Consider the following 17,877-nt stretch of genomic DNA (forward strand, 5'->3'; position numbering starts at 1 on the left):
CCCAGAGGGGCCCAGGATCCCCGTGGAGGTTTTTCGGGCTGTTTAAAGGTCATCTAGTTTGTCCCACAGCCAGCATGTCTGGCTCCTCCTGCCTGGCCTGATCTAGCCCTCCCCAGTGGCCAGAACTGTCCACTTTGCAGTCTCCTGTTTGGACCAGTTTTAGGGGACGGGGCTGAGAGGGCAGCCCCTCTTCCTGCAGACCTGCTAAGTGCCAGGCACACAGTTCAGCTGAGAACAGCACTTTCGGCGCTCGGTGAAGGACGTACTGTCTAGAGGCGGGAGAGCACCAGGCAGAGGGAGCCGCAGGTGTGGGGACCCCACGGTGCCGCGAACCTGGAGTGGGCAGTGGCCTTTGACGGTGAAGCGCCCAGCACCACGCCTGCTCCAGCACCTTGCACAGGGGCTCCCTGAACCCTCACAAGGCCTCGAGGAAGCAGGCGCTTTTGTTGCTGCAGCTGCCACAGGGGCAGAGACCAAGCAGCTAGAGGTCACACAACGAGGATGCAAAGGGGCAGTTAGACCTTGGTTGGACTTATGACTCAAGGAGTGGGAGAGATGGCAGGGGTGAAGGGGACAGAGCAGAGTGGTGGGGGCAGGGTAGCCTTTTCCCACCTGGGACCCTGCTGTGTAGGCAGTGCGGGAGACACAGGCGTGCTTGGGATGAAGGGAAGTCCAGCCCGGTGGAGTGGACATGCTCGCCGGGAGCGGAAGGGACGCGATCCTCGAGTATGGACACAGAGGTCCCTCAGGCCCAGCTGGGGTCTGGCCTCGAGGGCCGCCCTCTCCGTCCACACTCTAGCTCTGCTCGCTGACAGCGCCCACGGACACTGGTTTTCAGTGGCCACTTTGCTAAGGTGGGACAGTGGCTGGCTTTTTCCATGCCTGCGGCCAGAGGGCTAGGCACGGGAGGCGGGCTCCCCGAGGAAGGAGTGGACATGTGGACTGGGCCCCAGGAGACCCTCCCCGGGTCACAGGGCCCCCAGCCCAGGGAGCGGCTGGCAATGCTGCAACTCACAAAGAACAGGTTTGTTTCAGGCAGCAGGGTGGGGGGGAGGTAGGAGCCAGGGGCCCCCGGAACCAGGGAGGAGGGCTGCAAATGCGCCAAGTCCCTTCTCCACAGCAAGCCAGGGCCCTGCTGCTGGTCTCCAGACACCTGAACAGGCGGCCTGAGGCAGGGACACGTGCCACCATCAGCAGTGGTCTCTTCTCAGGAGGAAGTCCCAGCATCGGATCCAGGAGAAGCCCATCACCTCCTACGGCCTTGCGGGGTATTCACGACTGAAGCGGAGGCCCAGTCTCCCTGGGGGGGCTCGTCCCCACACACCAGGTTTGGCTGCCTTGGTGGCATGCTCATTTTCCCTTACAAGCCGTCCTCATTTCAGATCAAGGCGAACACGGCGCAGTTGGAGGGGAGGCCGGTCTCTGGAGCAGCGGACAGGGCCGCTGGGCCCACGCTGCTCTGAGGGGCCCTCTGAGAACACAGCACTGCTTTCCTGGACTCTGTGATGGGAACAAAAGACACGGCAGGTGGAGGTTGGGTGGGCCTGACCTGAGGCCTGAGGGCGGAGGAGGGCGGGAGAAGGCGCCTCGATCTAAGCAGAATCAGCAGCCACACCCAAGTCCCTCATGGCAAACTGCTTTATTACATCTTAAATAACAGCACAGTTTGATGCAGTGTCTACCTTGCACCCAGCTTCCCTGCAGCACACTGACCGTGACATTAAATACAGAGGTGAAGGGGGCGCAGGGCGCTCTGGGGGCGTGGAGGGAGCAGGGGGTCCGCCCCGATTCTCCGCCGGCCCCTGGCCCGCCGCTGCCCAGCGGCTCTGTGCGGGATGTTGCAGACAGACAGATGAGAAGCCTCCACCGCCGCGAGGGGCGTGCTCGGGGGGCCGGGGCCGCCACGCTCCTGTCCAAACGCTGTGCCAAACACAGGGCTCAGCGACACCGGGAAGTCTGTGCTGGAAAACGGTCTGCCTCAGGTGCAGAGGCTCGCTCCGCGGCGGGCAGGCCGAGAGGGGTTCACAAAGAGGAGGCCGGGCCTCTGCCCGCCCCCACCCCGGACTCCAACAGCGGTCATTTGGAACAGGACTCGTTTTCTTAAAGAAAGAAAGAAACAGTGACTTCTCCCGCTACTCAGGCGTGCAGAGCTGCTCGCTGTACTGCGTCCGATGCGTGCACAGAGCAGCGACAGGAAGTGGATAGAGCCGCAGTGGTTACAACTTGAAAGAGGTTATTTCTTAAAAGAAAAAGAACATCTAAGGACTGAGTCCTATGTGCACGTTTGAGCATTTCTACAGCATGCGAGTCTAAGAGTTAACCCACCCATTATGGCAAACGATCAAATTTTTTAAAATTTAACTTAGAAAGGTTGAGATCATTATTTTCAAAACATTGATTTGTACATTGTTTCATACACAAATAACTGACTGACTATCCAAGCACAGGACGGCACCTCTCCTGAAAACAGGTGCTCGGTGGTCGGGGTGGGCACGGGGTAGTGTTAGGCTGTTAGAGACTCCCCCACTTCACCAGGAAACCGAGGTGAGGTCACAAACTGAACCGGGTGGGCAGGGCGGGCGGGGCGGGGAAGCAGAGGGCTGACTTGACTTTACTGTTCGCCGCGCGGCCAAGCCTGGCGACAGCACGTGCTCGGACGCTTCAGCGCGCAGCGTCCACCTTCCTATGCCACGTCTGTGCGCAACGACTCTGTGACACCGGACAGCAAAGAAAGAAACCGGGGACTAAATTTACATCTTTAACAATTCCAGAGAGGCTGCACTAGACCCTCTTTCCCTGCTTAACTACTGAACATAAAGATATTTTTTAAAGGAAATACGGATGTTTTCAAAATCCTGTTACAAACACGACCTGAAATTTAGAACCAATTACGAGATAACGTCCTTGACTCGTTTTGCATGAACATCACAAGAACAGGATCACTGACCTAGAATTTCAATCGACTAGTGACCGGGCATGTCTGTCTCACAATCTCACTCCAGTTTACGTTCCGGTTAACGTTTTTATTACAGTATTTCCTTTTAGATTCATTCAGGACAAGAAAGAAAACAAAGACAATGGTCCCGGAAGGAATGCACGACTCGCTGAGTTACAGCAGGTTCTTGTCTTGGTGGGGATTGTGCTCTTGGTTTCAGCAATGAGTGAAGGGAAAGATCTTGCCCTTTTGAAGTTCTGAGGGGGGAGGGCGTCCGCGTTAGTGGGGGTGGACTGGAAACGCTGTCACTGTAACGCTTCGGGGTGGAATGGTCTCCCAGTCACCGTGGCGTCCACCTGCTGTTTTAAACAGAGGTTAGACACGTGAAAAGAAACAGTGTCTACGCTCAGGCCCGTCACCACAGCTACAGTTCTTCTACGGCTCCACCTGGGTGTGCGGCCGAGGGCACGCGGCTCGGGGTGAGGTAACGCTCACCTTACCACGATTCCCCGTCAGCTCTACCTCAGACTCGGTCTGGAAACCACGACCGCGCACCTCAGGTGTTAGGACAACGACGCAGAGGCACCTGCAGGGAAGGGCCCCTGGGCTGCTCGTTACCTGTCGGCGTTAGTTCCAGATCTTGAGGAAGCTATCCCAGGACCCCGTGGCCACAGCCATCCCGTCATCAGTCACCCCCAGGCAGCTCACGCGGTTGTCGTGCCCAGCCAAGACACCTGGGAGAAAATGACAGCACAGTCACTCCAGGGCCCAGAGATGTCCCATCGGGCGAGGACACGGCGCAAGGCGGGGTGGCAGGTACTCTCGCCGAGGCCAACCCAGAAGCCTCGCGGTGCATCCCTGCAATGCCTCAGTGGCTAGGGAAGGACAGCGGGAGGGAAAGTCCAGTCTGGGTGAAAATGAACCTGGAGCGCCTCCCCGCACAGACACGGGGGCCCCGACAGCTGGGAGAAAGGTCTGAATGAAAACGAACTGAGGACCCGGTGATCAGCCTGTGAGAGACAGCGTGGTGACAGAACACGCACAAAGGACACACAGTCGATGCCCAGGACTCCTGAGCGAGCACTTGGGAAGGTAAGAAGCTCAAATCCAAAGCAGAACAACAATCGCAGTCACGAAATCCGCACCGCTTCCATCTCGGGGCCGCCGCAGCCCGAGTCCGGCTGTGGGCTGCTCGTCACGCGCCTGAGCCCTGGCCTGGCATGGGGCACAGAACCCAGAAGACGGCGGGTGTCGGGTGCCGACACCGAGGGCCACACGGAGCCGGGCCTCCTGTCGACACCTGGCAGTCTGCGCATCAGTAACCATCAGCCTGAGTCACATGTCCCTCCAGGGAAATCTGCAGGCTCATCTCAGAGAACCCTCGTCCACCCCCTGCGCTCAGTGAGCGCCACGGCTGAGTACAGGGACCGGCCTCCATGGTGGAGCAGTGCTCTCCAAGGCCTCGGTTGGCCTCCATGGTCCTCAACAGCACCGTGACCAGGGGACTGCTGGGGCCAGGCAGGGGCAGGCTGGGGGACAAGGGAGCGAGTAGGAGAGAACGTGAGGGGAGTTTCGACCTGGGGTGTACACGGATCCATCCACGAGGGAGCTAAGGTGACATCCCCACAAGACCCGGGCCACCCTCCCTTCCTCCAACCTCCCACGCACCAAGACTAGCAGAGCCAAGGGACCAAATATGTCAATCAACCTAAGCGCCGCCCCCGCTTAATGCAGGAAGTTCTCATCTTCTGCACAAGTGCGTTTCAGTGCACTCGACACCTGCCTCTGACGTGCGGACTTCAGACCTTCTACCTCAGCGGACACCCCTGCCTGAATCTGTGCTCCACTTGGGGACAGAGTTCCAACATGTACGACCAGAGGGGAGGCAAAGCAAGGTGAGGCCATGAAGGCCGAGGTGCTCACCCCTTTCCCATCCAACGAGGCTGTCCCCAAGCACCTCTCACAAGTGTGTGTGGGAGGAGCTTCTGGTACATGCAAAGTTGACACTTGGAGAGCCAGAGCCCAGACGCCTCCGGCCTGTCACCTGTCCCTTGGCCAGGCCACGCCGTGGGCCCGGAACATTTCCTGCCAACCCAACTGATAAAGGCCTGAGGAGCTTGGCTCACGTGTGGAGTCGTGTCCATGCTGAGAGATGCTACCTGAGCCTGGAGACACCCACCTGCCCTGTCGGCCTTGAGGGCGTCCCACACGTTGCAGTTGAAGTCGTCGTACCCTGCGAGGAGGAGGCGCCCGCTCTTGGAGAAGGAGACGGAGGTGATCCCGCAGATGATGTTGTCATGGGAGTAAGTCATGAGCTCCTGGTCCGCACGGAGGTCAAACAGCCTGCAGGTAGCATCATCCGAGCCAGTGGCAAACGCATTGCCATTTGGAAAGAACTGGAAAGAGAAATCAAGACAGTCTGAAAAGGCACAAAGCGTGAACGCTGGGAATACAGAGTGCCCGAGAGCAGGGCCACTGCTGGTACAGTGCCAAAAATTATCAAGGGACCACACCATAGGGACCCGAGGGCTCTGTGCTGGGTAAGCCGCAGGAATGCCCTCAGGTGTGGTGGCAGCGAACAGTAGGTTTCACATTACTAACTTCTCTCAAGGAAAGAGTGCAGGCTATGGTCACCACCGATGGGCTTGTGCTTCTTCACGGGCGGTGGAGGGTGGTGAAGGGACCCCCAACCCACAAACGTGTCCCTGCACATCTGCCCTCAAGGCCAGGCCCACAAGTCCAGGCGATGCGAAGAAGCAAAGCCCCCACCGCCCAGAGGCTACTCCAACAGGGTGAGTTTCTGCATCGTCTGTCCCCTGCCTGGAACCCAAGGACAGCAGGCAGGCCCCGCACGTGACAGAAACAATGCCCACGTTGGCTAGATGCGCGGTCAGTGCTGATTAGCTGGCTTCCTGAAGACATCACAGCACATCTGTCTTCTGCACGAATCTTTCTGTATGTTAGGTGTGCATAAAAAACAGGAAGTCTAACCCTGAGAACGTTTTTAAACTAAGTGACGTATTCTGCGGTTTACAAAAACTACCCCAACCTGCGCCTTAGCCCCCACTCACGCAGATGGCGTTGATGTCGGACTCGTGGCCGGTGAAGGTCTGCCGGCACACCCCTTCTCGCACATCCCAGAGTTTGGCTGAAGCATCGCAAGCACCAGAGACAAACAGCCTGGTGTCAGGAGCGAGCGAGAGGCTCATAACATCCCCGGTATGCCCGGTAAAGGTGGTCGTCTGCTGGCCGGTCTCGATGTCCCACAGAGCACTGGAGGGAGAGACAGGACAAGCAGAGTCACCTCACTTTCTTAGACAACCAGTGACAGTGTCCTTCAAACCACCCAGGATCACAGTAAGCCCCTTTTGCTTAAGACGAATCTAAATTCATAACATGACTTTGGAAGGGAAACAAAGCAAACTAATGAAAACGCAGGCGAGCATAAGGTCGCAGGCTTGAGTAGCTGTTAACTCAAATGCCAACAAAGAGGCTGGTGTTCCTTTACAGCAGGGACCTCTGGAGGCTGTGCCACACCTGTGCTCCGTGTGGGCTCTCCAGGGGCTGCGAGGGTAACTGCATCGCTAGCACCGCAGCTGGGGCAGAGGACGTATTCTGTCTGCTGCTGCCAGCTCCGTGCCCTCAGGCTCCTACAGGCTAGGATGTGGGGACAATGTCAGGTAACCCAGGGCGGGGAGCGAAGCGGAGGGGAGCGGGCCCTGGGGCCGTGGTAGTTTGCTCGAGTGGCTACTTGAGGGGAGTCACGGGTGAGACTCCGACGGCATGTGCCGTCCTGTGCCTCAAACCCACAGAAAGCAACACCTGAAAATGCTCCTTTCCTTCCCGCCTCAGGCAACCTGGCTCCTTCCAGCAACGCAAACCCCGTCAGACTGTTTCACTGCAGGTGCACGGGGCCTCCGCTCAGGGGCCTGAGGGACTACAGAAAGGAAGCAAGACGGGACTCTGACAGAAAGCTGCCCATAAAGGAAAAGGCTTAAAAAAAAACTTCTAATAAATTCTTGCCCCAAATTCACCGTCCAGTCTCAATCCTTTGTAAACCGAGACATTTACACAAAAGGACACCGTGGAGAACAGGGCGAGCTGGGTAAGGGGGTCGGGACCGGTGCAGGGCACCCCCACACCCCGTGGGACTGGGCGTCTGTGCCCCAGGAGAAGGAAAGCCCGCGACTCGAACAGGGTGCTTGAAGGCGACCACGGGGACGTCTCGGCGGAATGCGCTGGCACCACAAGCGGAACAGCCGCGGGCGCGTTCCAGCGGAAACTCTAGAACTGCAAAACTCGGTAGAAGCCGTTTGAAATCGTGACTCCTGCTACTTTTATGCTGTGCTCAGCACCTGCGATGAGATGGCACTTCCACTGCCCCCAAAGGCCACAGCCATGGCCCGAGCCCGTGACGTCCGGACGGAGGAAGGCCCGCCTCACACAACCGCAGTTTCAACAGCTATGAATCTGTTCGCAGTTGTTCAAGATGAAACCGAGCTTCAGAATCTACAGAGCTAACGAACTCAGCTCACAGTCACTCACTGCTGCCTGGCTGCAAGTCCTGGGGCCATCCCAAGCTAACACCAGCGATCCTGTCTCCTAGCTGCCAGGGGCTGCGGGTGTGAGAAGGGGGTGTGTGTGTGGGGGGGCTCAGGTACTCACCACGTGGTGTCTCCAGAGCTGGTGACGATCTGATTGTCGTCCAGGAAGCGGCAGCAGGACAGGTAACCTGGAAAACAGAGCCAAATGATGGCCCCAGTCTGCACGCCCGCGATTCCATGGTCTCACATAGAAAACCAGCGAGCGGGGTGAAGACACATACATGCCTGTCGCCCCGCCGGGCTGGGCCAGACAGGAGGCAGTCTCGCTCCGCCCTCATCCCCTGCCCCACCGCTCGTGAGCGCGCAGCTGCCCATGCCACAGGAAGTCACCGGCGCCCGGAACGCAACCAGGAACAAAGGGCCACTCTCGCTCTCCGGAGCGCAAATGCCAGCGGGAGGGAGGAGGCGCCAGGGGCTGGGGAGCGTGGGGGAGGCTGGGCTGCGGAGGCCGTGCTCTCCAGGCAGCCACGCCTACCGCCACAGCAGGACTGGGGTGCCGAGCGGGGGCGGGTCTGTTTCCCGCCGTGTGGAAATCACTGTGTCACTGGGGTCCAGGGGAGGCCAGGCAGAGCCCTAGCGCTGAGGCGGGGACACAGCGTGTGGAGATGCCCAGCCTCGACCAGCTTCTGGAACCAGGAAAGGCGAAACACAGACGAGCAATTTTGTGCTCCTCAGGGGTCCCCAACCCCGGGCCGCGGAACGGTACTGGACTAGGAGGTGAGCGGCAAGCAGGGGAGCGAAGCTTCGTCCGCATCTGCAGCCGCTCCCCAGCGCCGGCATCACCGCCTCAGCTCCGCCTCAGACCATCAGGCACTGGATTCGCATAGGAGCCCGGTCCCTGCTGCCACAGAAGTTGGGGACCGCTGCACTACGCCATTAACTCTGCTGCCCAGGACCTCTGCTTCCCTCTGCTCTGGTGTAGGTGACCTGAGACCCTCTCAGAGTGCCACAGGCTGTCTCCCGGAGGGCCTGTGCCCGGGGCTGCTTGACCTCAGCTCCTCCGGGGCAGTGGCACCTGCCAGGCACCTGCCGTGCCCCGCGACCATCCTGCCAGTCCACACCGCAGCCGTCGTGACACTGTGTGAGTCAGTGTAATAAAAACTGGAGCGGACCCAAATAGGAAACGCACGGAAGGGCTCTGCTGTGGAGAGTCTAAGGACACCGCGAAGACCGAGCATGCACCCGGCAGCGTTACTGCACCGGCTCCCACAGGAAAAACGAAGTGGCGCTTTCACGCCACCAGCTGCTAGAAAAGAGCGCGTGGTCATGCACTTCCTAGAGGCCATGTCACGCCACAGGGACGCTGGGGACCGCATCCAACCACTGTCCGGCCAGAAGAGGAGCAGCCTGCGCTGAAGCACGGGGCTGGTGACAAGCCCTCATTCTACACCCCCGCCCTCCACACCGTTGGCGGGCCCCTCTCCAAGAACAGCGGTGACCTCCGGGCACACTCATCCTTGCTCATGTCAGCTTCCCGGTGCCCGTCAGGAACCAGCCCCGGGAGCCCAGCCTCGGCCTGCTGAGCCTCGCTCCACCCCTTGGCACTCGGCTGCCGGCCATGTGAGCACAGCGACGGCAGGAGAGGACATCCTCACGCAGGGCCGGGCAGGGCACGTCCAGGGCCACTGCACGGAGAAACACGACCTCGGAGCTCGCCTCTGCCTGGCCTCGTGCAGGTCGAGGTCCAGCCACGTGGAGCCCCAAACCAGGCCCTCGCACTCTGCGACACAGTCTGGACTCTCTAGGGCCTCAGAGCTGGGTAGGAACACGCTGCCGGCTGGTAGGGGCTGGGACAGCTGCGGACGACACGTTCATAGGGGAGTCGCGAGTGCCAAGACTCGCAGACACGTTCCCGTGGGGAGGAGCAGGCAGCAGTCTGGGGCACGGCCTCGGGGCCCTCACCCCTCGGGGTCGGAGGGGACAGCTGACAGCTCCGACCATGCTCGTCCCCAGAGAGCGGGAGCGTCGGGGAGGGCGGCCCGCAGCGGTCACTGACTTCCCGCGGCATGAGCTCCCGGAACACCCACAAACACGTCATTCCACAGGGTCGGCGCTGCTGGCTCACGAGCTCGTAACTCATTTCTGGGTCCCTTCTGTATTTCGTACACTGAGATGAAAAACAGTAAGCAGGTATATATTTTTTACGAAACAGTTTTTTCTCCTCAAAGGATGCTGTGGAAACCAACTTTTTCACTAGCTTAACGAGCCAGTTTTGAGCTACGTTCGACAGAGCCGACAGGAGCCCCGGACGCACGGACACCGGACTGTACGGCCTGTGCGTCCCCGCGGGGCCGTCAGGGGGCAAGGTGGCCTCTGAGAGCAGAGTCGCCAGCTCCGTGCTCGGCGGGGAGCCTGGCCGGCAGGGGAGGGCCTGTGCGCCCTCTCAGGGCCCCAGTCGGCCCGGGGGGACGGGGGACAACTGCAGAGAACCACTGGGGGAGAGCGCTGCTGTGCGCTCACGGAACTGTCAACGGCTGGTGGCGGCGACCACCTTTGTTACCGAGGAATGAACCTGTTCCCAGAGCGTGAGCGCGTGAGAGATGTCACCTCGGGTGGAGAGATGTCACTTTCCGGGGCCTGCGGAAGGGCAGAGAAAACAGACCCTGACGAAGCCTGGCGGTGCGAAGCACAAACGTGTCACCGCGTGCCTCACAGCACAATGGGTGGCAGTGGTAGGGTGCACTGGGGACAGACAGCCTGGCGCAGGAATGAGACAGTCCAGAGAGGAGGTGGCTTGAGGTAAGACAGGGCAGACAGCAGGTACCTGGGTAAGGACCGTGAGGAGGTTGTGTGCCGTCAACTGAGGTGCCCTGAGGACTGAAGCGGGCCCTCCTGACAGAGCGCATGGCCAGGCTGACACACTCCCTCCTGTATGTGACCCAGGGAGGGCAGAGCCACGAGGACCAGTGTGCACAGAAGCATGACGCCATGCAGCCAGGTCAGATCCCACGGCCAGGTCACGGGGCCTGAGAAGCCGCTAAGATCCCGATCTGGACCCTCGGAACCGAGTGGCTGGCTGGGATGGGTGGGGAGCCCACTGTGGCCAGTCGCAGGCATGACCCGGATTCACGGTGACCCTGGAAGAACTTTCTCTGCTGGGGCTGCAAAGCTGCAAGGGGGAAAGGAGGTTCGGGGAGCCCCAGGCGAGCCCGTGCCTCAGGATGGCATCGCACCCCAACGCCTGGCCAGGGTCAGGCAGCCGAGAGACCAGAAAGTGACAGGTGGTGGCTGAGCTTCCCAGACCGTGACCACTAACAGCCTGAGTCACATGTCACATTTAACCAACTGCCAAAGGACAGGGGGCCAGAGAGCAGCCCGGCTGCAACTCCCAGAGCAGATTTACACAAGACACCTTCCGTCCTGTCCCCAAGTGTGCTGGCGCCCGCCAGAGACAAAGGACCGACGGGCACTGGGCCCGCCCCACTGCGCCGTCACGCATGAAAACATCCAGCCTCTCATTGTACGAACAAACCACTCGGAGAAAACGCAGTTTTATTCTGCTGAGACGAGCGCTGAATCTGCTGAGACGAGCTTCTCAGATTCTATAAGAAAACGCCCCACGCTTGGCTTGACAGCGTTCTGACCTTAACGCTTGGGCTGGAACGAGACGTCGTCAGCCACGAGCACCGAACTCACCCGGCAGACGCTGAAAGGCCATCTGCTGAACCAATGACCGTTCCCGCCTCGATCCCCGACTAAAGGGAGGCCATTTTAAGTTTATCAAATTTTAACGTTTATTGATTTGAAGCTGAAAATTATGCACCCTATCTGAAGAAAGTTGCAAACACTGTTAAGGGGCAAAATGTTTAAAAAATAACGCTCAACTCCAAAGAACTAAAACTCTATGATCTATAAAGGAAACAAAATTTCTAAAATATTCCCTATAATAACTAGTTTTGTTTTGTCTCAACAAACAGGATGTTATAAAACCCAAAAGCCTTAACTGAAAATGGAAGTTGCAACACCGAATCCGATTATAAACTAGACGGGTAAACGCTGAGAACATGCGGTACAGAAGCGGACTCGTCGGAACCACTCAAAGGACCATGCGGTCGCCTAGCCAGCCTCTGGCCCGGGACGCAGCTCCGGTCCACGGGGGAGCCCCCCACCCCAGGAACGGCTCTGCAAGCTGACAGGAACAGAAACAAGTACCTAAAGGTACCGGGAGCAGAAGCAGACTCCTCAGAGGGAGCCCAGGCCCAGAGGGAGAAGGCCTGGCAAGCTGGTTTCTACGGCGCATGGCCGCGCCCCTTGTCTGCAGGTTTTCACGGCCCTGCTCTGCAGCAACCGTAGTCCTGCCCCTCCGAGGTAAACTCTTGAATAGCCAGTGGACAGAGATCTGGGCAACCGCACCCAGAAAGTGAGAGGAAGCCGCGGGAGGAGGCCCTGTGCCACGCCCTGCCTGCCACATGGTGGGCTCACACCTGGACCACAGGCGGAACGCAGGCCCCACGTGGCCCAGAGCATGAGCAGAGGCGGGACGGGGCTCTGCTGCCACCTGACGAGTGAACCTGGGCGTTTCCGGGGACAACAGGACCCCGTCTCTACAGCACAACAGCCACACTGTCCAGGATGTGGTTCCCAATGAGCAGATGTACTAAGAAATAGGAAAATGTCACCCATACTCTAGAGCAAGAGCCACCAGGACCAACCCTCAAGAGGATGGGCTGATAGAACTGGCAGACGAGGCTCCTGTAACTACGTTCAAGGCCACCAAATGTGCTCGTGATACATGAAAAGGACATCTCAACAGGAAAATAAGAACTACTTTTTAAAAAAGTAAATAAATTCCACATAAAAATAGAACATCTGACAAACAGTCTTCAGAGTTGTCTTAATAGGATACCGGAGGTGACAGCAGGCACATGAACCTGAGGACACATCTGAAATGACCAAATCTGAAGCAGCGGGAAATTGAAGAAAAAAGAACAGAGCCACAGCAACCAAAGGGACAACGTGCACACACCTGCTCGAGAATGGGGGCGAGGAGACCGCGGGACAAGCGCACTGGAGTCACCGCCTCACATTTCCCAAACTTAGTGAAAGACGAAACTTCACAGAGCAGGACGTTAAAGCCCAGGAACGCAAAGGAAAGCACACCGGGCGCGCCACAGTCAAGCCGCTGAAACAGCCTCCGAAATGCTCAAGGTGCTAAGAAAAAACACAACTCAGATTCGGTGTCCACTAAAACATTCTTGAAGGAGGAAGGAAAACAAACATTTCAGTTAAATGAACTGGAGAGAACGCACCGCGCGCACCCTGCACAAACGGGGAAGCCGAAGCAAGCGCGTCGGGCGCGTAGGGACCAGAAGAAACTCCACTTTTACAAAGGAACGATGAGCACGAGAAACAGGAAACACCTGAGTGAATGGAAAAGACTTTAAATTTCTTCAAATGGCCAAGAACATTTAAAGGAAAAAACGATGTCATTGTGGGGACGTGGAACACTTATTGGTGCGACGCCTTTGAAAACCATGAAGAACGTGGAAGGGCAGAAAATGGGCCTTTGAGGCTGCAAGGTCTTTGCATTTTGTGACTCGATACAATATGAATGCTGAGTGGACCATGAAAAATCACAAATGTACACCATAATTCCTAGATAAGCCTCTAAAAAATGATGGAAAAGGGTAACCAAAAAAGCCAACAGATGAAGTAAAGTAAAATTCTAAAAATCGAGTAACCGGAAAAAGAGGCAGGAAAGGACGGCAAGCAGGGAAGCGGCAGAGCTAAATGCAACTGGATCAACGTCGCAGGAAACAGAAGTGACCTCAGCACTAAGTGGAAGGCCGCATCGTCGGAGCCAGCTGAAAGCGACAGCCCCGTGCTGTCGAGAGGGACCCTGTACAGGTAGAGGCAACGCTGAACGAGAATGGACGGGAGGAAACACGCCGGGTGCAGGAGCCACGACGGAGAGGACGTGTCACCACGGCAAGATGGGCAGCTGTGTGTGTGTGGGGGGTGATCATAATCGCACGCGCTTCCGCTAACGAAGCTCGAAGCGCACAAAGCGAAGCTGAGTCACAGGGAAAGACGGGGAGACCCCGCGCCAGAGAGTTTAACGCCCTTCTCAGCAGTTCGTGGAGGTGAGATGCGGAACACCCGAGCCTGTGTCCAGTCTGCCCTGCCCGCCGACGGCAGAGCAGGCGCGCTTTCCAGACGCCCACGTGCGGCCGTCGTGACGGACTGCTCCACTAAAAACAAGTCTCGGGCCATTTTAAAACGTTGAGAGAGCACGTGACATGCTCTCATGACACATTAGCACGGGCCCTCCTCTCTCAGAAACACGCTGCCTTCCATTTCTGCACCCGCACGGGCACGCCAGACAGGATGCTCATGTGCCATCTGACAGAGCTGCCAGGGCCCTCGGGACTCTATTGTTTCCTCTGCCAGAGGGTGCTCGTGCCGGGAGTTGTGAAGGATGCACGTGGATGACACGTGGACACGCGTGGACAGACACGTACGCGCGCTTACACACGTGCATGGGGAGACAAGGCAACCCTCGTGCAAAGGTGCTCAGGACGGAGGAGGGTCTAGAGGGGGCAGACGGGCTGGATGGTGTCACGGGGGCACAAACCAGCTACTGGGGAGGGACCCATGGACCCGGGAGCCTCTGACAGGGATGATACAGTGACTTAAAGCCAAAGGTTTCTTATAGGTAAAGGCATTTCGAGGCCTGCCTTTGATTTCATTTGCAGAATATTTCTGGCCATTATTGCAACCAATCTCACTGAATAATTATCGAGAAGAGGCGAGTGTCCCAGCACAGAACGCGCACCGGGCAAACAGCTGACGCAGCGGGGAGGTCACTGGCGAGCACGTGTACCTGTGTGTCCGGCCAGCTCCCGACTCACGCGGACATTCCCTTCTCGAGTTTTCAGATTGTAAATGGAGCAAATGTTGTCCAGGCCACCGCAGGCCACGTAGTTCCCAGACGGGGCATAAGCACAGGTCATGACCCACGAGGAACGCAGAGGGATGGCGTGGACCTAAAGGACAGAACACAGGCAATGCAAACGCACTCACGTTCAAAAACGTTAACTACCGGAATTATTTTGAAAATAACTGGATGTGTGACCATTCAGATTTAATCAGAAATCCAATGCTACGTAGCAATTTAGTCTAAGTTTTATTAAAGTCATAACTTACTATCAGATAAACTCTTAAATAATGGTAGTACAGCCTCCTAGTCAAAATTACTTATTAAAAGGAAAGCAGATTCCTTTAATACTTTAAGGAGTATCTGCTAGCAATAAATTCACTTAATCTTAAAAAAAAAAAAAAGAAGAAACCATGTCATTGGCCTGGCAAAATGGCTATACACTCATTCACAAAACAAAATATTTTTAACGAAGTGACCAAACTAGACATTACTGTAATTAATCCTACCACATCCCTCCCTGAGTTCTAGACAGACTTGGTATAAATATTGCCATACTTTATATAGATTAAGTATCTTCCGGTAAAATACAACTGAATTTGATCTTTTAAACACATTTGAACCAATGATAGTACTTTTTCATTCAATGTGATACAAACTTGGATTAAATTTCTAAAAGAACTTAATTTATACTTCAAAGCATACTACTTTTCAGATGATCTCTTGTAAAAAGTAATAGCTAAATGAAGAGCTGCATGTCCGCATTTTTAAAGAAAATGTGAAAAAGTTCCCCAGACTGAGCTAAAACTGGAATCCAGGTGTCCTAGGACACTATGGAGTCACTGCCACCCACCTGCTTTGTAAAGAAATGACCAACTACAGCGTGACTGTGCCTGGTCCCTCAAGGGAGACTAGTACCACATGCTGGCCACGTGACTCGGCTCTTGGCCAACCTAAAAACTTTACACCAAAACAAACTCCCTGTGACCTCCCCCCACATCCTGTGACAAGTTTTACAGAAAGTGGAAGGGATTTCACAGTCCCTACCTTGTTTGTGGTGTAGCTGTCCCAGATGATGAGTTTGCCATCCTGGGAGGCACTGACGAGAAGCCTGGAGGGGAAGGACGAACGCAAACCTGTCAGCGCCACAGCAACACAGAATCGCAAACACGCGGCAACCGAGAACTCGACCTCTATGACTTCCGACGTGGGCTTCAATGTTACATTTGCTTGGCACAAAGCACACTTATTTACAAGCAAGAAAAAAGTTCTAATGGTTAGATCGACTCTGACAGCATGAAAGAAAATACAACCCCAAACGACAGCTCAGATTCAAGAGCACTCGGCTTCACGCGCAGGAAGGAGCACCAAAGCTAAGACACGTGACTTCTAATCGCTTCTGTTTGGTTTCTGCTCATTATAAACGAAATTCGAGGTACACTGGTCTTTCAAGAGCTAATTATGGTAGGAAATGCTCTATTTCTATTCTGAAACATGAAAAGCCTAGATAGAGAATAAACTTCTAGATATTCCAAACTTATGAGCCATTTCTCAACAAAACAAACAAAACGATGCATGAAACCTTCCTAGGTTGAGGTGACAGTGGAGTCCAGGCCTCCTGGGAGCTCTGCGACAGCACTCACACTCCACCTGCTCTGCGAGGTGACGGCCGACTACAGCGGGCCTGTGCCTGGTCCCGTGGGAGAGACCAGCGACTGCCATCAGGTGTTTTCCTAACGATTTTCTTGCTCTGGGCAACTGCTACGTTTGGGATCTGCGTGCTGAGAAGGTGCGGACTGCGTTTGCGGAATTAAGGCAGGAGACTGCACCAGCAGAGCATGACTGACGGGCAGAGCAAGTTCACGGGACAGTAAGTTCTGCAGGCACAGCCCCTGAGACAGCCTGGGGAGCTCGTCGACGAAAAGCGCTGTTCTTGGGGAACGGAGGGGGCTCGCCTCACAAGTCTACACACATACGCATCAGCACCGGCAAGTAACGACAGAAAGCTTTTCACTTCTGAAGATGTCATCAAAACACAGACTTTAACCATTTTAGCCACGACCATATTTGGCTTCTTAAACGGATCACAACCTGGAAGTAAACTCAAGTCACCCTCACAGCCTGGACACCTTTCATCAGAATATATATTCTGACGCACCGAGCATGAACTTTCTTCACAAGGAGTCAACGCTGAGTCTGGCTAACGAACGATCTCAGCCCTGTTACGAAGCCTGTCGCAGAACTAAACTAAGCACAGGCACCAATTCATCATTTTTCAGATGGAATCCTTCAAGCGAACCCCTGCATCTGAGTGGTCACGCACAGATCAGGCCCCTAAAAACATCCCCGCTCACAGGGGCAAGGCTCACTCTGCCGCCCGCCTCCGTCTGGCCCTCCCAGCACAGGCTCGTCCGGGCTACGGGGCCACGTGACCAGCGCACCCTTGGGAGGTCACCTTCACAGCGGTCTCCTGCTCAGAGAGCTTAGGATCTGCTGACTCGCCCAGGGGCTAGTTAGGGAGCCGTTAAGCTGCCCCTGACCCTCCAGAAGGTGAGAGGAGATACCCTCTAATCCCCAGTGGGACAGGGCCGGGGTCTTGCCTTGTGGCGCTTTGGCTGAGCACCAATCAGGTACCCCATGCAGACACCCAGACACAAGGGCTGGAGCAGCCAGGAACAAGCAAGGGCTCCAGGACATAGAGGATGAATGAGGCCCACCCCCAATGCCTCAGGCCCTCCCGTTCTCAGAGGATGGGGCTCGAGCCCCCTGGGTTCAACCATCACAAGACTTCAGCGGGCTTGAAAAAAAGAAACGTTTAACAACTCATGGGGCCAGAAAAGACTCTCGAAAGTTATGGAGAGCGGAAATGAGTACAGCTCAGTGCGCTGTGACGTGCTAACAAATGTCATAAACGCGCGGACACGAAGCTCCGTGCGGGCCTCCCCTGCGCTTCTGAGGGGCAAACTGCCGGCCCGCGCGGCAGTCTGAGCGCCCACGAATGACCGTGCACCCCCACCGCCATCATCACCTGCAGCCTCGACTCACGGAAAAACTTCTGCACACTGACCTCTGTTTACAAAGGCTGGAAATGTGAAGACAACGTTAAGCAAAACACACCGAAATTTAAGACTATTTTAGCTTCTAGAACGAACAGTCGCTGGAGGCTCTGGATGGCAGAGGCCCTCCTTGACAGCGTTTGTACTCCGTTTAAGGCTGTGACACAGAGCCCCTACCTTGCCCAAGGAAGAGAGCGAGACGAGCACGCCACCCGCTGGCTCCCGCGGGGCCCCCGCACCACCTCTTCTTTAGGGGACCGCGACCCCAAGTCTGTGCTGCTTCCTCACGCCCCGCCCTGCCGTTCTTCCCTGCAACCCAGGGCTTTCTACCGGGTGGGACAGGAGGCCTTGTACCTGGTGATCGGAAAGCCAGGGAGACACAGTCCCCGCCTGGCGGCCTGAAGC

At 56.4% G+C, this 17,877-nt stretch overlaps 1 protein-coding gene across 3 annotated transcripts in view; it reads right to left on the reverse strand.

Annotated features, from left to right (window-relative positions):
• Positions 1 to 1,620: 1,620 nt before the first annotated feature.
• The window catches only part of GNB1 (G protein subunit beta 1), a 66,163-nt gene continuing 49,906 nt past the window's right edge, over positions 1,621 to 17,877 (reverse strand). For all 3 annotated transcript variants that reach the window (XM_039876891.1, XM_039876890.1, XM_039876892.1), the window contains exons 6-12: positions 15,464 to 15,527; positions 14,363 to 14,525; positions 7,601 to 7,667; positions 6,007 to 6,208; positions 5,115 to 5,331; positions 3,554 to 3,669; positions 1,621 to 3,294 (exon numbers count right to left, since the gene is read on the reverse strand). In XM_039876891.1, coding sequence (XP_039732825.1) covers positions 3,563 to 3,669; positions 5,115 to 5,331; positions 6,007 to 6,208; positions 7,601 to 7,667; positions 14,363 to 14,525; positions 15,464 to 15,527 — 820 coding nt within the window. In that variant the 3' untranslated portion in view covers positions 1,621 to 3,294; positions 3,554 to 3,562. The remainder of the gene's footprint in view (positions 3,295 to 3,553; positions 3,670 to 5,114; positions 5,332 to 6,006; positions 6,209 to 7,600; positions 7,668 to 14,362; positions 14,526 to 15,463; positions 15,528 to 17,877) is intronic.

Source organism: Pteropus medius, unplaced genomic scaffold, assembly GCF_902729225.1.
Source record: "Pteropus medius unplaced genomic scaffold, Ma_sr-lr_union100, whole genome shotgun sequence".
In the NCBI taxonomy this organism is placed as follows: Eukaryota; Metazoa; Chordata; class Mammalia; order Chiroptera; family Pteropodidae; genus Pteropus; species Pteropus medius.